The sequence below is a fragment of the Cyrtonyx montezumae genome, unplaced genomic scaffold (assembly GCF_038088225.1).
Source record: "Cyrtonyx montezumae isolate F1298 unplaced genomic scaffold, pur_monq_1.0 scaffold_17, whole genome shotgun sequence".
In the NCBI taxonomy this organism is placed as follows: domain Eukaryota; kingdom Metazoa; phylum Chordata; class Aves; order Galliformes; family Odontophoridae; genus Cyrtonyx; species Cyrtonyx montezumae.
Genome location: NW_027071903.1, coordinates 15,587,678 through 15,607,219, shown reverse-complemented (window position 1 = coordinate 15,607,219; position 19,542 = coordinate 15,587,678). Strand labels below are relative to the sequence as shown.

At 48.8% G+C, this 19,542-nt stretch overlaps 2 protein-coding genes across 2 annotated transcripts in view; one reads left to right on the top strand and one right to left on the bottom strand.

Moving 5' to 3' along the window:
- Positions 1 to 1,494: 1,494 nt before the first annotated feature.
- On the bottom strand, positions 1,495 to 2,587 carry TMEM170A (transmembrane protein 170A). The gene is made up of 3 exons (XM_065733443.1): positions 2,467 to 2,587; positions 2,199 to 2,369; positions 1,495 to 1,626 (listed from the first exon to the last, which is right to left on the bottom strand). The coding sequence occupies exons 1-3, from the start codon at positions 2,579 to 2,581 to the stop codon at positions 1,496 to 1,498; spliced, it is 417 nt and encodes a 138-aa protein (XP_065589515.1). The 5' UTR covers positions 2,582 to 2,587; the 3' UTR covers position 1,495.
- A 264-nt stretch (positions 2,588 to 2,851) lies between these two features.
- CFDP1 (craniofacial development protein 1) overlaps positions 2,852 to 19,542 on the top strand; it is a 47,300-nt gene continuing 30,609 nt past the window's right edge. Inside the window, exons 1-5 of the mRNA XM_065733441.1 lie at positions 2,852 to 2,959; positions 3,025 to 3,136; positions 3,299 to 3,503; positions 4,962 to 5,080; positions 18,355 to 18,459. Of these exons, the coding sequence (XP_065589513.1) occupies positions 2,890 to 2,959; positions 3,025 to 3,136; positions 3,299 to 3,503; positions 4,962 to 5,080; positions 18,355 to 18,459 (611 nt within the window). The 5' untranslated portion in view covers positions 2,852 to 2,889. The remainder of the gene's footprint in view (positions 2,960 to 3,024; positions 3,137 to 3,298; positions 3,504 to 4,961; positions 5,081 to 18,354; positions 18,460 to 19,542) is intronic.

The window sequence follows — 19,542 nt, the reverse complement described above, 5'->3', positions numbered from 1 at the left end:
AAAATGAGATACAAAAGCAGAGCTGGTCTGGAAAGCAAAGGATTTCATTCACCACACAGGTGGGAAACACGGCCTGGAGGTTGCTCACAGACGGTGCCTTCCTCCAGAGGGCAGTCAGCTGCTAACAGACCACAGCAAAGCCACGGGGCTGGCTGTGCCACCCAGTGAAATCCCCAGCACTCAGCACCAGCTTCCCTGTGGGGCCCAGAAAGCAGACCCGAGAGCCCTGACTGCACAGCACACTTCTGGAAGAGAGGGCAGAGCTCAGGATCCATTCAGTGCCATTTAAACCAAACCAGGGCATCGGTGGGAGCTGGTCCAGGGTTACTTTTGCACAGCTCAGTGCTGACAGACGTGGAAGTCTCTCAGGCTGGTGTTTAAAACACACTGCATTGCCTCTGTGCCCCTACAGGCAACTGGGCTCCCACCCACACGGTCACCAAGGCAGAGTGCTGAATTTTACACGTGCCAGTCTGTGTACCTGCAAAGGTGCTCAGTTACACCACACCTACGTTCAGCAACTGAAAGGAGAGCGTGGAGTAAAACACCACAGATCTCCTCCAAAGCAAATGCACACACCCGTGCACCCCTGCGAGCAGCTCCTGTGCAGGAAGAACAGCTTCAGAAGAGTTTAACTGCAATGAAATTCATAAAACCCACGATCATTTTTTAGGCTGATGATTTCCCATGCCTCAGCGCTCAGAACCACAGCTCACAGCCACAATTCTGCACTTTCACCCATTGAAAATGGTTCTTCCTTTTGCTGCTCCCCAGTCTCCCTGTGACCAGCCATGAGGGAGACGGGGCCAGAAAAGAAAACAGGAAATTTCTCATTAAAAAATAAAAATCAAATCAAATCACATAATCATAAAAGAGCTTTGGGTTCACTGCAAAGCAGGAAGAGGCCGAGGACCGAAGGGAGCTGGGAGCACACTGCACGGCTCAGTTACTCCGTTGCTACAATTTGAGCCTGCAGAAGGTCGGCAAAGTCTCTCCCAGAGCCCTCCTCCAATCCTCCAGGAAAACAAAGTTTCACTTGGCACTTAGCGTTACAAAAACGTAACGAAATGAATGATTTCCATCCTAATTTCCGAAGCAGGCTGCAGCTCTGCTTAGTGTCATGCTGTGGCCAGCAAGCTGCCAGCAGGAGCCGAGCTGTAGTGCTCGCTCAGGGCTGGTGGCACAGCTTCAGCTGTGCTGGGGGAGAACGAACTTGGATGTTAGGGTCAGTATATGAGCAAAATATGTTATAGAAAGCACATTTTCCAGCATGTGCCTGTGGCACGCAGCCCCTCCGGCCAGGTTCTGCAAGGAGGGTCCTGCCTGTCACAGTCAGGGAGCCCTGCCAGCGGCGTGAGGCAGGAGCAGCCCTCATACAGCCTTGTACTGGAGAGAATGTGCACAGCAAAGCACCATCCAAGTTGTGCTCCCTCAGTACTGATACCAGGCGTGCTGAAGATGCTTTGCCTCCCTTCCATTTTCACCTGAGGGAAAGCTAGAGAGTGGCCAAAACCCGTAAGAATGAAACCAGCACCACACAGAATGTCTGACCCACTCCAAAAATGAGGGCTTCGAACGGGATCATTTTTTTACCAGCAGCTCTGTAAACTCCAGCAATAGCTGCACCTGTGGAGAAGAGGAAAAGCAGAAATACTACCGTGCAATGGCCATGAGAGCTGTACTGCTGCACTATAAAGGGAGGGATTTTACTGGAGACAACATGGGGCTCAGTGGGAGAAAGCTCTGCAGAGCAGCGGGCAGAGGCAGACCCATGGGAAACCTCAGCCTGGAAGCAACACGTGCAGATCACAACGCAGATGATAGACCCCCCCCAGCCCCACCACGCCCTCCGACTGTGCCTCTCAGTGCTACATCTCCACGGTGCTTGAACACCTCCAGGAACACCACCTCCCTGGGCAGCTGCCTCAGCGCCTCATCACTCCTTTGGAGAAGTAATTGTTCCTAATACCCAATCTGGACCTCTAGCACAACTGAAGACCATGGCTCCCGCCCTATCGCTGTTACCTGTGCGCAGAGGCCGACCCCCCCTCCCCACCCCCTCCTCTCAGGGGCTGCAGAGCCACGAGCTCTCCCCTGAGCTCCTCATCTCCCACGGCCCCATCCCCTCACGGCTCCGCTCCCTCCCCTGCACACGCTGCAGGGCCTCACGGCAAAGCCTCCCCACCCCTCCCCCCTACTTGTCAGGATGCCGGCGGTGATGGGTCCCACGATGCCCATCAGCAGCAGGCTGACGGACATGAACCTGCCGTACTTGTGGTGGCGGAGGGTGAAGAGGGCGAGCAGGGCGGCGGGGACGTGGAAGGAGAGCGAGGAGACGAGGGCCCACAGGAAGACGCCGTACCACATCTCTGCGGGGACAGCGGCGGTCAGGGCCGGGCCGGGCCCACAGCCCTCCGGGGAGGGCCTCGGGAAGGGCGGGCGGGGCTCGGGGCGGAGAGGCCGTACCTGGGAAGGTGGACAGCGGGCTGGAGTACGTGGTGCCATTGCCGACCCGGGGCACCAGGCGCAGGCTGAGGATCTGCTGCAGCAACCCGCCGCCGCCCGCCTCGCCGCCCTCCATCCCCTCGGCCGCCCGCCGGCCCGCCCCTCCCCGCCGCTTCATCCAATCGCAAACGTCGTTCGATGACGGACGTCTTCTCCCACCAACCGGCAGCGGGATGCCATGGGAACGGCTGCCGGCCGCAAAGCGCGCCGGGAGCGGTGCGGAAGTGGAGAGGTGGCGGTGAGACGCTCTAGCCGCAACACCGCCACCTCCTCGCTGCTCTCCGCCTTGAGAGCGGCGCGGGTGCCGGTCCTCCCCGCTAGGGGGCGCTCTGGGCCGGCGGAGGCGACGCTCTGGCGGCGGTCGCGCGTGCGGGAGGCGGCGGTATGTCGGGCTGCGAGGAGGAGGCGGGGGACGGCTACAGCTCGGCCGAGGACGAGGACTACGTGCCCTCGGGTGAGCGGGGCGGCCCGGGGGGATGCGGCGACACCGGGGCTGGGGCTGAGCGGCTGTGCTTGCAGGTGCGGAGTACAGCGAGGAGGACGAGAGCGAGCTGCTGAGGGAGGAGGAGGAGGAGGCGGCCGGCCCGAGGCCCACCCGCAGCAGGAGCAGCCCCCGGCGGGCCGCCCGCAGGTAGAGAGCCCGCCTGACGGAGCGCACCGCTTCCGTGCGCTTCGCGGCTTCCAGCCGGGCTTTAAGAGGCCGAGAGCCCCCGGGCTGAGCTGTGCGGGCAGGGAGCGCATTCACCTGCCTGCCCGACCACCCCGTGTGTGTTTTCTTCGTGTCTGCTTGCAGGAAGAAGAAGAGGAGAGGCCTTGTGCTCGAGGCTGATGAGAAAGGGGAAGGAAAGGCTCAGGAAAATGAGGACGAGGAGGATGACTTAAAGCAGTCAGAAAGAGACCGGGAAGAGGAAGAAAAGAAGAAAGAGGATGCGCTTTGGGCCAGCTTCCTCAGTGATGTGGGGCAGAAGCCCAAAGCAGCGGCCGCACAAGCTGACAAGGTACTGAGGCCTTTGCTGAGGGGATGTGGGGGCTGAGGCTGAAACGTGCTGCTGGCAGAAGCAGGCAGGGGAGGGGGTGGAGGGGGTATGTTCACTTGTGCCCCATCCTTTTTGTAAGCTTGGAGCCCCTCTGTGGGCCAGGCTGCTGACTGCCTTGCCTCTGGGGAGGTCTGCAGTGTGGCAGGGATGATTCCTGGAGCTGCTTGTCAGTGTCCTGTTAACAGTTGGCAGTGTCCCTTCCTGGTCTTGAAATCGCCTTGTGAAATGCATACAAGAAATAAGGCTTGGGCAGTGTTACACTTGTGGGCACAACTCTTCCCTAAGGCTTTTGGGCCTCTGCTGCTGCTCCAGTAATAGGTGTGTGTGTAAGTGTGCAAACAACAGAGAGGTGCTACAGGTCTTCCTGTGTTGCTGGAATTAATTTTTTTTTTTCAACAAACCAACCAAAAGAATCTTTTGTAACAAAGCCTTGACTCTTTTATTGGTGACGTGTAGCCACAGTTCTCCTTGCTTCTGTCTACAACTGGAAAGCTGGAGGGCGGCTATAGCTGTGTGATCTTTGCTTGCAGCTTTTAGAAGGAGCATCCTTTCATCTGAAGCCTCAAGCTTCTCCCCACCTCAGATCTTACTGGGTGAACAGCTGAGTGGCTGTAGGTAGGTCAGGGAGAAGGAGAGAGGGAAAGTTGTCTTCTGAGCAATTCTAGTTTTACATGCAGGTTGCTAGAAGGTGGTTGACTTTCAAAGTTCTTCTGTAGCCTGGAACAACTTATGGAGATGTGATACCTTGGCTCTTCTTGGGAACTTTTTAATTTGGGTATATTTTCTGAAGGTCTCTGTAGCATGTGGTTGATTTTGAGCAAGAATTGAAGTTTTTACTTTGATACTGGAATGGGGTCTGAGGTTTTTTTTTGTGCAAGCTGTTTAAAACTCTAGTAACTACAGCGTAGTTGTTCCTCAATAAATAAAGAGACAGTGTTAACAAATAGCTTAAAAAGATATTTTCCTCTCAAGTTAAGAACTATTATTGACAAACAGCTTAGTGTCTTCACTGTTCTGTCTGAAGATCAGCCATACTTTTGCTACTGATGCATTGTGTTTTCCTGTATTCCTGGGCAAAAATAATGCATTTCTGTTTAATCCACTGTGACAGCTTTATTGCTTTGGCTATCCATGATTTGAGAAAACTGAGACTCCAGGCTTTTGCTTGCTCTCTGAACTACATCCTTGCTAGTTCCTGTATTTAATTACAGTCTCTCTTCTTGTTTTGGCTCTACTCTGAACTGTGACTTATAATGAGAAGTTGAGAATGATCTGGGGAGGGTTATGTGCTTTGACCAACCAGACTAAAGTACAACAACACCTGAAGTTTGTGTTGGGTCCTTGGCCATTCAGAAGGGGAATTTGGCTTGAGTGTAGAATTACATTGTTTTGCTTTCTCCTTCATCGTATATTCCGCAGGCTGGAGAAGAGAAGAGTGTGAACAAGCTTCAGGGGAAACCAAAAGAGTCTGAGAAGCCAAAAGATTCAGGAAAAGTCACCATCACCAAAGTGTTCGACTTTGCTGGTGAGGAGGTCAGGTGAGTTGACAGTTCAGAGGCTTCTGCTGCAGGCTCTGTGCAGAGCACGAGCTGTCCTGCTGCTGGCAGGCTGATGCATGTGAAATAGGGTGTACGTTCTTGTTTGTTTCTTTACGCTTTAAATCACGAGCACAGAAAGACCTCAAGGTAATTGTGGTCAGGATTTTTTGCTGAGGGCTGCAGAGTATCCTTACACGCAGACCTCAGCCTTCAGTCACCTTCAGAACATTCCTATAAATCCACTTAGACTTCCCCCTAGCTGGATAGTGTATGAAATGGTGGCACTGCCAGGGCTGAGGCAAGGGGAGAACTGAGTATCATTGCTCAGTGGTTGCAATTGTACATTTTATTCTTTCAGTGCAGTCAAAATCGTGTGCTTGTGGCAGGATATCTGCTGACACTTTCCCTACTGACATTCATAGTCCTGTACAGAGATGTGAACTTAATGATCTGCACTGGACTAATGGTTAATCACTCCTTACTCTTTAACAGCTGCAGTGAAGGTGATGGGGTCACCCTAAATCACCCTGTAGGCTGCTTGGCTTGCAGAAGTCCCCTTGGGATGAGCTGCAGAAAGGACAAGCACTTATAAAGGCATAAGTCCAAAGCTGAGGAGTGCCTGACAGAATCCCTTTGAAATTTGACGAGCTGTGTCTGTTTCCTCTGACAGCAGAGGGCAGCAGTTCCCAGCAGTAACACCTGAACTGCCCAAATCTGCAGGGAAGAAGCAGGGGGCTGGGTCTTGCATTGCTCTTGTTTTTCATGCCAGTGCTGCTCCCTGAAAAATGTGGGGAGAGCCATGAGTTGTAGTAGAACCTTTCCCATCTCCCTGCACAGTCTATACTGTAGGAATACCTTTTGTTCCTGATAATATGGCAAAGAACTGTTCCACTGCTTCTCACCTGAGAGAATCTACTGTCCCCTTTTTGCAAAGGAGTGATGGAGCTTTTTTCTGTGGACAGATAAAAACCTGTGGTAGAATTACAGACAGAAATTTTATTTCCTGGTGCACAGTCCTCAGCATTCGGCCTGATGTTTGTCCCTGCTGCTTCTGAGGTGTGCAGTAAAAGAGTTTGGTTCAAATGCATTGTCCCAGCAGGCGAGAACAGGTGAAACCTCTAGAGTTGCAGGCTCACACAAAAGCCTCGTTGGGTTGTGATGTGTCATCAGATGGCACATGACAGAACTGTGTTCCTGGTGCTCTGGAATTGCATGAAATCGGGGTGCATTCTTGTTTGAAGTCTGGACTTGTCCACCTGTGTGGCGCAGATGAGTGCCACGTCGTAGCTGAGTGTAGAAGGGAAGCCACTGATTTACAGAAAACTTGCCACATAGGCTTACTTCAGAGCTCTTCCAGAAAGGAGTTCTGTGTGCACTGAAGCTTTGTAGTTGAACTGCTTAAAGCTTGTAAAATATCTGCCTCAAAGCTTCTGGTTTACCTGTCTCTGTCAAGAGAAGCCTCAGATAATTGTTGTTTATATAGGGAGTGCCAGAATTACTCAGATATTGGTCTAACTCTTGAGTTTTGTGTGATGGTTTCAGATCAACTTTACCAGCACCGTTTTTGCTTTTATTTTATTCTATTTTGGTTTTAGTTGGAGTGCTTGGGGAAGCTTTCTATCCTTCTAGAAAAGACTCACTTATGTGAACAGAACGTGGTCGGGGCTCCTAAGGTGCCAAGTTTGTGCTTTTGGCATTGCCGTCTTCTCTCTCATTTTGTAATAGCTGTAGTAAGGACTTTCCAAGCATGGGAAAGGAGTGTTTTTTCTGCACTGTTTGCTTTTCTAGTGTCTTTTACTCAGTATTATTTCCCTTGGGGATCTGCAAAGGAACAGATGCAAGTTCCTGGTAAATTTTGATCAATTAGGCAAAAGGTGGAGCTTGGGCAACATTGAAGCCGTAAACCTGTAAGACAGCACTAAAGTACTTGTTATTTACATCAGCCTTTGTGTCAGCAGGTTACAGAGCCAGCAACAGAAAGCTGAAGTGAGATGTGGAAGACTGACTGGTCTCGTTCCTGCCAGAGCTCTAGCACGTTGCTTCCTTCAGCTTTTTGATAGCAGAAAAATCCTTCCATGTCTTCCTTCTCTTTTGATTTTTGTGTCTGACAAATAGCATTCAAAGCTGAAGCTTTAGTGGTGTTTGCTACACCTCACACCTCGGTGTGTCTTAGGTGTGTTGCTGTGGGTAGGATGTATGGAGCCATCCCTGCTCCCAGCTGCTGCTGCTTTTAGTTGCAGTAGGTGAGGGCCAGAGGGCTTTTTCTTTTGGATAGCAGGAGGGCATCTTTGACTCTAATGGCTGCAAACGCTCTGAATGCCAAATGCTGACTTCCTTGCCTGGGGAAGCAGCTGGTGAGTCCTTACTTACAAAGGACAGCACATGGTAGTTGTGTGTGTGTTTTTGGACTGAAAGAACTGCTACGAGAGAGCTGTCTTTGTTGCTTTCCTTTCTAAATGACTCGAGGCTGCTTTAGAGTGTTGCTCTTCTGAAAGCTTGAGAAGAATTTAGATCAGTATTTAGGCACTGAGAGATTCAGGGCACAAATTTCAACAGTCTGCTCATTGAAGCCCTTAACAGAAGATCATTTAGCCCTGATCTTACAGTTGCAGAACAATTTATTTTCCCTGCTAAGAAGATGTAAGATCTCTCTTGCATGATTGGAGCAATGGAAATCTCTTGAAAGAAATCTCCAGCTACAGGGTTCCACTAGAATAGCACAAGACCTTCCTTTTTTTGCTGTAAGCTTCCCCATATATTATTGTTGCACTTGGTGGTGCCTGTTTTAATTAGTCCAGTTGCTAATGCTGAACTTTAGGTTCAGAGTATTGCAAATTACCTATGACCACACAAAGAATTAAATTTACTGGCTTCTAATTTTACAAAATATGTGGCTCAGTAATGCCTTGTGAAACCAAAGCTGTTTAATCCTGGTTTCCAGGATTCATATTTGTAACTGATTTCTCCAGTTCTGTCTGCTTTTCATTCCCCTGGTGTTAGGTAGATAGGGAGCAGCAGGTGACAGCCACCCAGATGGCTGTAACAGGGCAGTGGGAGCAATTTACAAAGGCACTTCACCATCCAGATGGAAATTCCAAATGATTTCTTGCTGCCAGAGATTTAAGTCCCTTTGAAGCCTCTGGTTTATGAACTTTCCTCATGCTGAAGGACTTGTGATTGCATTAATAAGGAGTTGTATCTCTGGTGCCACTTTTTATCTGTTAAAAAGTGTAATTGCTGTATGATGAGGCTGGCAACCCTAAGTACTTCGGCACTTGGCTTCTTTATAAACTGCTGTGCTAAGGATATCAAAACAGTTCTGCACTCCTTTTGTGAGTCAGCTTCGTGTCTTGGGATGGCAGTAGAAGGCAGCTCACATGAATGGAGCTGGCCCAGCCCCTTGGCATCAGAAGAAAGAACAAGTTAGGCCACTGGATGTTAGCAGGGGAAGGTTTTAGTTTGAAACATCTTCTGTATGCTTTCGTTTGACTTGCAAGAGTGCAAAACTCAACAGAGAGGGGCAGTGGTGTGTAGTGGTGGTGCTGACTCAGGAGTGGGAGGCCTGTGTTCAAGACACAGCTTTGTCCAGCAGGCACTGCCCAGAAGCAGTCCTCGCAGAGTAGGTTCCCAGACCTCTGCTCTGGTTCCTTCCTCTCCATCCCTCACCGCTGGTGGGTAGCATACTCTTTGCAACCAGCCAACACCTCAGAGGCAGTGGCCTCTGACTCCTTGCTGACCAGATTTTGTATTAACTCTTGAGCCTTTTTCTCAAGCGTCTTGGCTGTGTTTGTGTGCTCAGAATCATTTCTCTTAGCACTCTCAGGTGTCTGGCAGGTGCTCCTGTGCTGTAATTCCTGACTTTTTGCTGCCTCTGGGGCCAGAATTGTCAGGCAAGCTGCACCTGTGGCTGCTGGCAGTGTGCTGGGTCTGAATCCGTGTAGAAACCTTTCAGGAAAGAGGTTTCAAGATCTTCTCTCCTTGTGGGAGTGTGAACTCTCTGCTGCTGACCTCTGAGATAAGGGGGTTCAAACATCCAAACAGTTCTTTCCTGCTTGCTCCTTGTCCTGCTGCTGGATGCTGAAGGCATTGTGCTTACTGCTCTGTCCGAATCGCAGCCCATGGGGCCCTGAACCAGAAGCATTACAGCCAGAGAGCTGGGTGCTGTTTAATGCACATCGTGGGTAAACGTTGGTCTTCAGGTACTTCATACTTGAAAGCTGAACAGATGGTGGAGATTTCAGTGGGTTTGAATGATGCGAATCGTTTCAGGTTCATCTTGGTAATCTTTATCTGCTTCTTAAGTGTCCCTTTCTTGATTAATTGGAGCTGCTTCTGAAAGCATTCCTCAGTGTTGGCCTGATTAAAGCTTACCATTTCTTTGTGCAGGGACAGCCACGTTTTGTAGGGTACAGTGCACCCTGGGACAGCTTTAAGGTTAAACTCATGGCCGTGAGAAACTCCAAACTTACAGTGGGTTTTTCCTACCCTGAGGGGCAGATGATGACCCAATTCCATGGATATTATTTACTTTTATAAATTACTTTTAAGTGGGTTTTAATAAGGTATTCAGTGCAGAGGTACGTGCTAAGAAATGGAAGGCTCTGATGTATGTTTGAAGTACTTGAAAGCTTTTTGATATAAAAGGAGAAAATTCTTTGCTTTCCTACAGAGCTTTCTATCCACGTGTCTCAAAGTATTTTCATGAAGTGATGTTGCTGCCCATTTGGGAATATGAAAGCTGGGGCATGCTGCAGTTGGTGATGGTCCCTAATTCCCTGGGGCTCCTGTGTTGTGATTGGAGACCTGGGGGTCTGAGTTCCCCCATGCACTGCTTGTACCAAAACACCTAGGAAGGACTTGGTGTCCAGCAGAGGGGCTATTGCATATTGAAGCAAGTGACAAAATTATAAAGATGTACATATAGTATCTGGTAAGTAACCAACTAGTTATATCTTAAACCTCAGAAATTACTATAATTGTTATACTGGCTGAAGTTGATATCTCACCTGCCATAACACAGAAGCTGATTTTAATATCTGATGCTTTTTGCACGTGCTTATCTTCTAGGGTATTCCTGCAAACAAACTAATTCCTCAGTTTGTGCTGCTGCTGCTTCTTAGGCTTTCAGCTTGCTTAAAGGATTGAATAGAGCAACTGTTCCCCTGTGTCTCCCCAGATCTGCTGTCCCCTTCCAGAGCTTCACACTCTTGATACCTGGCCATTTTCAGGAGAAATAAGGTGGGAGCAGATGCAGGAGAAGTAATCAGACTTGTGAGAACAGCCTAACTCTTCTGAAATCTTTGTTCAGCCTCTGATTTCCTTCTCAGTGGCTGTGAGGTCCGCTCTGTCCTCAGCTGCCAAATGAGACCAAATGGGAAACAAAAGGAGTGGAAGCCAAGCAGTCTGGGAGGTGATCTCCTGTTTTGTTGCTTTGCTTGGAAGACGAGTAAGGTAGCTGTCTGAGCAATAGCCAGAGTGGAGAGACTGCTGAGGATGATGAAGTTAATTTATTTCAAAGGGAAGAAGAGTCCAGGGAATTTACTCCTGCAAATCTCAGGAATTAGAGCTGGCATGGAGAGCAGTTTTAAAAACGTGTAATTGTCCATCTGTGTTCTTGCTCTGTGGTCTCAGCGTGGCTCAGCCAGATGTGTTAGGCTAATTAGCTCTGAGAGAACATGCAATGCCATTAACCATTAACCAATGCCATTTTACCTTGTGCTGCTTTTCAGGAAACTCAGGTGACGAATAGTGTGAAGTTGGCAGCGTGCTCACACTTCTTGCTGGGTGTGAATCTTGGTCATTTGTTTTGTGTTCGCGGGGTTTTGTGCAGTGCTGAGTGAAAGAAAGTTGCTTTGAAAATCAGGAGAAATATTCTTAGTGGGGGTGTACATCTTTATTGATGAAGGTAGTGGGCTGCTTGTCAGCTCAAGGACAGTGTGTGTGTGATGTATTCCACGTGTGCTGATGTTTACTTATGCCTGTGGGAGAGAGGGCACCTGGGCATTACCAGAATCCATGTCCTTCTGTTTGGAAAGGTATTTTTAGAAAGTTTTTAAATACAGAGGAAAATGAACTGAGTTAATTAGGGCAGAGGAAGAAACCCCTCTGTGTCTTTTGGTGTCATATTTGGGATGGCTCTGCTAATGGTAGCAAGGAAGCATTAGTAAAATTAAGGACAATAAGTAACGTCAGTAGCCCCTTAAAAAACCATTCCAAAGTCTCCTTGTCTCTTTGAGGATTAATAAAACTTCTGGTTTATGGTGATGACAGTAATTTGTGTTTGTAGAGATTTGTCTTTGGTCCTCTTTGGCCAAGGGGTTGTAGAGAAATGTATTTTAGTCACTTCCAGTCCCCTATCACCTCCTCTGTGAGGCTTGCACAGTGTGAAAACCTTGCCTTTATGCTTTCCCAGAGACTTAATCTGGGCAGGAGGAGGCTAGGGATGTTGCTGTGGGACCTGAAGGCAGAGTCAAACCACCCAGAATTACAGTGTGAGGGATGTTTGGAGGCAGCAGCTAAGAAGGGACTGGCAGCTTTTCTCCAAAAGGCACCAAAGTGCTGATCTTGGCATAATGGAGTGCAGGCAGCATCCTCCCTGCTCCTGTCCTTATGGGGTTGTTTTTCCTAGAGGTCAGAGCTTGCTTTGGCTATCCATGGTTTATATTGGCTTTTTCCAATTTCAAAAACAGCTACTGATTTTATTTTGGAAGCTGGGAAGTGAAAATAGGTTACCTTTCAGAAAAATGCTGAAGGATAAGAATGTTTTGGGGACACTTTTTTCTGTGTGTATCAATCCCCCCAGTGCTTCACAGTTTCCTTGGGGGAATCTTCGTGTTGTGTAGAGCTGACTGACACGGAGATGGGGTGGGTTGGAGATGGGATCATTAAGCATGAGCAGGAATGAGGTGATGTGCTGGTTCACTCGCTAGGCATTCGCCATCAAAATGACAGTGACAAACCCATGCGGAGTATTAAGTGTGGCTTGTGAAATAAACCACATCACGGGTGGGGTTCTGTGTGCCAGGTGTCACACAGGTGTCTGGTGTGTTATTTGGTGTTGGGGGACATGCTGACTTCTGGCTTTTTTCTTTGTTAGTTTGCATTTGAAAATTCCAAAGTATCTGAGCAGACATCCAGCTGAAATTTGACTTATGCTTCTAAAAGGGTTTGATTCTTTAAAGAGTGTGTGCTGGTTTTGTCTGTGCATTTTTTTCTTTTGCTGGTAATCAGCGTGATGGAAAAGAAAGCTCAGCTGAGGTCTCCAAAGGTAGGAAGTGTCGCAGAGCATCTCTAAAAAGATGGGTTGGCCTCCAGGTTGACTTGAGTGTATTTGGGCACTGCATCTACTTCAGGGAGCTGGATGATCCCATCTTCTCCCATCTGCAGGTTCCTTCAAGGGTTTTCTTCCTGTGTTGTGTGTAGTTAGTGTGGAAATACTTAGTGGGTGAGAAACAAATCCCTCCCATCTCCAGGGTGTAATAGAGGTGACATTATCTCTGGCTTTGAAGTGATTTCCCAGCTTTCTGGGAACAAAAGGTGCTCAGTGAGCTGTTCAGGTTGCACTGCTGCTCTTCTGCTGTTGGGCAGTGAGGGGCTCTGAGGTCTGTCCCTTTGCTGGTGCCTTTGCACGGGGCCTCAGATTCAGTCCCAGCGCCTTGCTGCTTGCTGTGTTTCCCTTGCTTCCACACTGCTGTCTCGTTCCTGACAGCTCCAGTCTCAGTAGGGGCTTTGATGTCTGCTGAGATGCTGGCAGAGCTGGCTTTGCAGCCCACGGGCCTGGGGTTTCCCCTAATGGAAAGCACAGCTCGCCAGATGGTTCTTTTTTCCTTGTAACAGAGAAACCTTTCTGGTTCAGAATCTCTCTGTTAGCCTGAAGGGGAGGCAAAGCTGTTCTCTGCCTCGCCATCTCATTAACACATTACAAATGGAGTCAAGCTTAGCCTTTTCCCCATGGGAATGCTCCTGCTTTGTGGTGTGTGTTGGCTCCTGCTGTGATCCTATAGCCTTTGTGTCCAGTGTTTGTGACTGTAAGTGAATTTTGAACCCTGCCTCTTGGGACCTACCATATTCCTCCCCTGGGCAAGAAGGGGGACCTGTAACAGGGATGCTGTGCTGCTTTGTGGGAGTTGAGGGGTTGCAGGAATCTGCTTCACTTCAAGCATACTTGCAACTCGTGGTGCCAGGGTCAGAGAACTGTCATACTGCGTGCAGAGCAGCAGCATCCATCTGTTCACCTGGACTGCTCAGCTTAGAGATGTGCTCTGTAATTTGGAGGTAACGTTTTTGGAAGATGCAAATAAGATGATGGGAGACAGTGAGTAGAGGCCTAGTACTTCTGGATGCTTAAAAAACTAGGGTGGGTAAAGCAGGGAGCTGAAGACCTGTGCCCTGGTTGTGCTAAAAGAGCCCGTTCATTGTGCTTTACCTTTTGCAGGGCTCAGTGGGAGCTCAGTGGCTGGAGTGATGCTTCCCCTTGGATTTGGAGAGGTAACAAGTGGAGGCTCAAAAGAAGCCCAAAACCTTGGTCAGCATCTGCAGCAGCAGCACTGCCCTTGTGTTTCCTTTACATCTGTCATCAGGTCCCTGTTACACAGGAGCTGATGGAAAACCAGTCCTTTCCTGCAAGGATTTCAAGAAACACTTAAGTGTTATTTCTGCTAAAGCACCATTCAGCTCCGTTTACTTTCAGATGAATTGGTTTGAGGCACAGCCTGGGCTCACTGCTGCTGCAGCAGTGCACACCTGGTGCCAGGAGCAGCACCAGGCAGGCAGCTTGCCCATCGTCTGACTGGGGAGAGCTCCCATCAGATCTGTGTCTTGTTAAAAACCAGACAGCAGCTTCCATGCAGATAGGCAGCCTGCAAAATTATCAGTTGCTTCAACCTGGTCTTGTCTTTGTTGCCTCAGGGAACTTGCTCCATCTCCCAGGGAGTAGCTTCTCCCACCTGATTTAAGAGCAAGGTTTAGAGGATGTTGTTAATTTTTCTGATGGGGAGAAAGCCAACATTTTCCTTGAAATGGGAAAATGTGAGTGAGCAATGTGGACCTTTTCATCTTAGCTCTTTACTTTGCAGCAGGTAATCCAGCATACAATAAATACTTACCAGCGTGCAGTTGGATGTGGCACGGAGTTGTGGTTCTGTGGAGACTCTGCTCACCTGGAAGATGCTGGACATGTGCATGCCTGTGTCAGGCAGCTGCATCTGACTGGGGAAGGCACCTCGAGCATGAGTTCCCCCCAAAACCACATCCAAGTGGATTTAAAGAGAATGTTCTTCCAGGCTCATAAAGGCTTATTTATTTATTTTACAATACCTTGTAGATAAAGTATTGCTTGCTCTTCAAATGATCATTCCAGAAGGCATCTTAATGAGGCTAGACACGGATAGGGAATATCAAAAAAAGGATAATTAGCCTCATTTTTCCCTCCCTCTCTGTCTATGATTCCCCAGAGTTAATGGTGTTAAGATATCGTGGAAAGCTTTGTAATTGTGTCAGGTCTAAACTGGAACAGGTTTCCCAAGTGAGGACTGAGTGTCCTGAGTGCCAGTGGTGAAGAGCTGGCATTTTCCAGAGCTCCTGCTCATGAAGGAGGTCAGAGAGGTGGCACATTGATGCTGCTACAAGTGGGGGATCTTAGCTGTCCTCCCACCTCCCATGCCCCCAAATAGCAGCAGGAGCTTTCTCATCTGATGCTGGCTGTTTTGGTCAGAAGAATGCAGTTTGTGTTGAGACACTTGGGGTTGAGTTGGAGGGATTTCAGCACTTGTGTTGCACAAGGTTGTGCTTACCCAGCAGGCTGTCACCAAGAAGTCCTAAGGGTGACGCTGCAAATATGAGAGGTGCTCAGCCCTCTAGTTTCTAGCTTGATTTGAAAGATGTTTCTGTTGCAGTTGCACAGTACCTTGTCCAGTAGAAGTCTACCAGACTCCAGCAGAGTCCAAGCAGTTAATAACTCTCTGTGTTTTGAAAGTTTCATTATGCAGTTTAGCAGCATAGCAGAGTAATGAAATCTTTATGGAGATGTGATGAGAGTGAATGGTGGCTACTTGTTCACTGTGCTGACAATGAGTGCTGACAACGCACTCATTTTCATGTTTATTCCTGGATCGCAATGTGTGAGTAGTATTCCAGAAAACATTCAAGCAAATAGTTATTTATCAAGTATTTGAAAGTGAAAAGTCTTGTAATTTTCCTTAGTAATGAGTGTGATTTCTTCCAGCTGCATTAATGGCTCTCGCTTCGACCCACCAAGAGCAAGAAATGTTTTGGTTTGTACATGGGGAGTTATTGTCTCCCATAATCATGTAGGCCAGAGGATTTTTTTTTTCCCTTCCTGGCCTGAGATCTGAGGAAGGATGAAATGTGCAAAACCTGAGGTAATACCTTGTAAAGCCCTTTAATATTCCTGCTTTTGTCATTCCTATGGAGTGGAACAGGAGTACTGCTGGCACCAGCCCAGTGACTGCCTGCCTTGGAGCTGCTGTTGTTTTGCTTTTTGAGGCAGTCAGGGGGTCTTGTGATGGCATCGCCTACAAAGGTCAGCTCTAATTACATTCCTGACACATTCCTCTGGCCCCAGCTGGGCAGTCCTGTTGGAACAGGTTGTCCACAGCCATTGCTGTGTTGAACAATTTCAGAAACACTCTGGGCAGCTGCCCATAGGCTGGAGTGGGGAGAAAATGAGAACAAAATGCTTTATTCTGTGCCCAGCCATTGCTGCTGGTATCCTGAGGTGGTGGAGGAAGCGGGTATCAAAGTACAAGCTGCCTGCCCCAGGTAGCAGTGATTTCTTTGCCACTGTTGTAACTGTGCCAGACTCCTCCTGGGTGTGATGCTGGGGGGTTTCAGCAGGTACAGGTACAAGCTTCTCCTTTCCGACCCTTGTTTGGTTTTTCATTGGCTACTTTCCTGTTCTGGGAGCTATGACACTTGTTCTGGTCCAACAGACATTGTGCCAGGCTGTAGGCTGGCAAACCCCTGAAGATGTTTTTTTGTATGCATCTTAGCTTTGTACTCTGCCTCAACTACCAGGAAGGAAATCAGTCAGCTTTGGATTGGAGCAGCAGGAGGCATCATGATGTTAAGACCAGGGGCCCTGTGCTCACAATCCTGCTGTGCTGTAGGCTTTACAGAGCTGCTGTCCATGCGTACCTCAATTTAATTGCTGTTTAATTGCAGATTTCTCTTGGGTTTGTGGGAGTTGAGCATACAGCCCTCTAAGGAGCTAGGCTGCCCCGTTCTAGTGCGACCTGGGACATCATGTATTTTCTTGCATCATCTGCTCTTCCCAGCCACTATTATGCAAGGCCCAGAAGCTCAAAGGTTGCTGAAAGAGCAGTGAGGCACGGCTGCCCAGAGAGGTGGGGGAGTTGCTGTCTCTGTAGGTGTCCCAGAGCCATGGGAACATGGCACTGAGGGACATGGGCAGAGGGCATGGTGGGGGTGGGCTGGGATTGTTCTGGATGATCTTTTTCAACCATAATGGTTCTGTGACCCTTGATGATTGAAGGACCCACGCTCTGGGTCTGCCCCATGTTCCTCGTGGTATCCTGGGGACGAGCCAGGCTGGCCCGCGGTGATTCTCACATACAAATAGACTGTGGGACTGTACTCATCTTGGCTTTTGGGGGGGGGCTCTGGGGAATTCCAGCTAATTGCTGCCTGAAGACACCGTTGATTCTGTGAATCTGAAGATGAAGGAAATTCACACATAGCGTAACCTCTGGAGTGCAGTCGCTGTGTGGTGCAACTGCTATTAGAGGGCCACGAGTGGGCAGTGTGTTTGGGATGTCTGAAGCTGCGATGATGCTGTAGCAAGGCTCTCCTTTCTTCCTGGACTGCTTTTTCCACCCCACTCCTTTCTGATCTGATCAGCAAATGCTTCTAAGTACTCACAACTTGGGATTTGTCTCTATTCATATGACTGCCACCTGTTTGAAAGGGAGTGAAATTGTTAATGTGTTCTGCACTGGCAGCACAGGGCTGAGCAAGAAGTGTTTAGTGTAAGAATGGATTGTTTCTGGACTTACCTTTTCCACTGTATTTACTAGAAGGACAGTTTCCCTTCCGTGCCAGATACTGATTCATTGTCAGCAGTGCATGTGTGCGCAGTGGTTCTGTACAAGGGGGATTTGAGGGCACTGATGCCTCTGGGCTTAACAAATAACTGCACTGTGCTTCCCTCACTGCCAGGCTTTGGAGCAGCAGTCCAGCTGGCTCTGCACGTGCTCGGGTTTCTCCAGGTCTAGCAGGAATCCCACAGCCAGCTCTATGAGGGAGGCACTGAAGGCTGCTCACGTGCTGCTGCCCCAGCTGTGAGCTCTGGTGCCTGGCTCGCTCTGCAGGAGCTGTTGGCTTGCAGGGGTAGGGGGCAAGCAGCTTTCAGCCTGAATTTTAACAGAGCAGATCCTGTGACCGAGGAGGCTTTCAGCATAGGGCTGGGCTGGTCGAGCTGCAAGTCAGGCTGCCTCTTTCAGGTCTGTGCTCTCTACAGATAGAGCCCCAGGGCCTGGGAAAGGCTTATGGTTTTCCTTTTGAAGGGAGCAAAATTGTTAGCTTGGCAACCTCATTAAGAGCTGCTGAAAGCGTGAAAAGCGTGTTGCTGGAGGCAGGTCATTGCAAATGAGGGGATAAAGTGGATGGGGTTTCTAACAATTAATTATTGAGTGGTGTTCCAGAGATTCTTTCTCGTGTTTGTAATTCATTCACTACAGTAGATGCCATATTGATTTATAACTTTTTTGACGTTCGATATATTACGCCCTCAGGGCCCCAAACAAAAATTAACCGGAAAATGGGAGTGCATCTCAGCCACCGTGCCTCACTGGGGCTGTGTGCCCCGTGCCAGGCTCCCTGCCTGGCGTGGGCTGTGGATGTGGCTGGGCCTGTGCTGTGGGTGGCACTGCAGCTGCCCAGCAGCCAAGGACATCAGGAGCCCAGTTAGGGTGAGGTGCCCCTTGGTGACCCGAGCTGCTCGGTGGCTTTGAGCGGTCTGTTTGAATGAATAAGCATTCCTGGTCATCTGGAAAAAAATCCCCTCCTCCTCCAGCTCTAATTAGCTACTCCTTTCTTTTTTTTGTCTGTGAATACAGAGAGTAATTGCAGTGAAATCTCGCCAAGATGCAAATTCTTTGGTGCACAGCTGGTAGAGGTGGTCTGTGCGGTGGTGTGCCCAGCACACCAGCTCTTGTACCTGCTTTCTGTGTTTCATTGCTGGATCGTTGTTTTTATTGTCTTCTTACCTTCTGGTTTGTCTCTTCTCTCTCCAACAGAGTGACTAAAGAGGTAGACTCAAACTCAAAAGAAGCAAAATCTTTTCTGAAGCAGCAAGAGAAGTGGCAGTCATCAGTGCCAGGTTCCCTGCCAACCGTCTCTGGGTGAGTCTGTGGTTTGTCCACACTGCATGGACCGCTGTCAAGGGAGAGATGGTTCTCCTGCTGATGTAGCAGGCTCTGCCCTGCGACATGTAAGCTGATATGTGTATGTTTTCTGCAAGATTTTGGTGGGAGCAAAACCAGGCTGGGAAGGTGTGATGCTTTGTGGGGAGGGAAGCGGGGGAGCAAGCTGCAGTCCTGGTGACTCACTGCACAGGAGAACACTTGAATTTCTCAATCCTCGTAAGTCATTCATCCTGGTAAGGAGATGTTGTTTTGATTATCCTGAGTGACGTGATGAAACTGGAGGTAACTCAGGAACATGCCTGAGACTGCCCACAGTTCCTTTAGAAGGTGCTTCCCTCAACCATAAAAACCCATGATGAGCTGGGCTATGACTTATAAACTTTAGGGGAGCAATTGTATGAGATGTCTTTCTGCCTCTCTGATGTTCTCTAATACCATTTCAGCATGGATTTGACACTTCATGTTCAAGCTCTAGCACATAATTCAGAGATTATCATAATGCTGTCAAAGATGGAGGGGATTGGGTCTCCTTGGTGTCTGACACGACTGTGTGTTTCTCAATGAGCTTGGGAGATCACCCATTTCTGGGGAACACAGGAGATGCTTCTCTTTCAACAATGATTTTTATTGTTGGTAATTTGCATTTATATTTGGAAGGCATAAGCTGGGTACAGTTTGGTCATGCAGAAACAAGACCTAACAAATAAATACATTCTCCTTCCCATCTGCCGCAGAGCTATTCTCCAGCATGAGTTAAGACTGCCTTTTCCTGAGATAGGATGGGATTCAGTGGCTGCAGCTGGGTTGTCACTCGTGTTTCCAGCTAAGTGCTTGTGGTTAGATCAGGGTAGTGAGAGCACAGTATGCAGCATGTGTGATTTAACAGCTGCTGTTCCCTGAGATGAATGAACAAGTAAATGAGCATAGCCTCGTTGCTGTTGTTCATGCCACGCAACAGTTTGTCCCTGCAGGGCTCACCAGTGTTAATGTTAGTGTTTTGTGGGGAGTTTTGTGCTGGAAAACCTTTGCATTGGATTGGCATTCTTGCTTCATCTTGGC

Coding starts and splice junctions, on each gene's coding strand:
- TMEM170A (XM_065733443.1), bottom strand. CDS start 2,581: ATGGAGGGCGGCGAGGCGGGCGGCGGCGGGTTGCTGCAGCAGATCCTC. Junction 2,370..2,466: donor CCCGCTGTCCACCTTCCCAG/GTACGGCCTCTC, acceptor CTGTCCCCGCAG/AGATGTGGTACGGCGTCTTC. Junction 1,627..2,198: donor CACCGCCGGCATCCTGACAA/GTAGGGGGGAGG, acceptor TCTTCTCCACAG/GTGCAGCTATTGCTGGAGTT.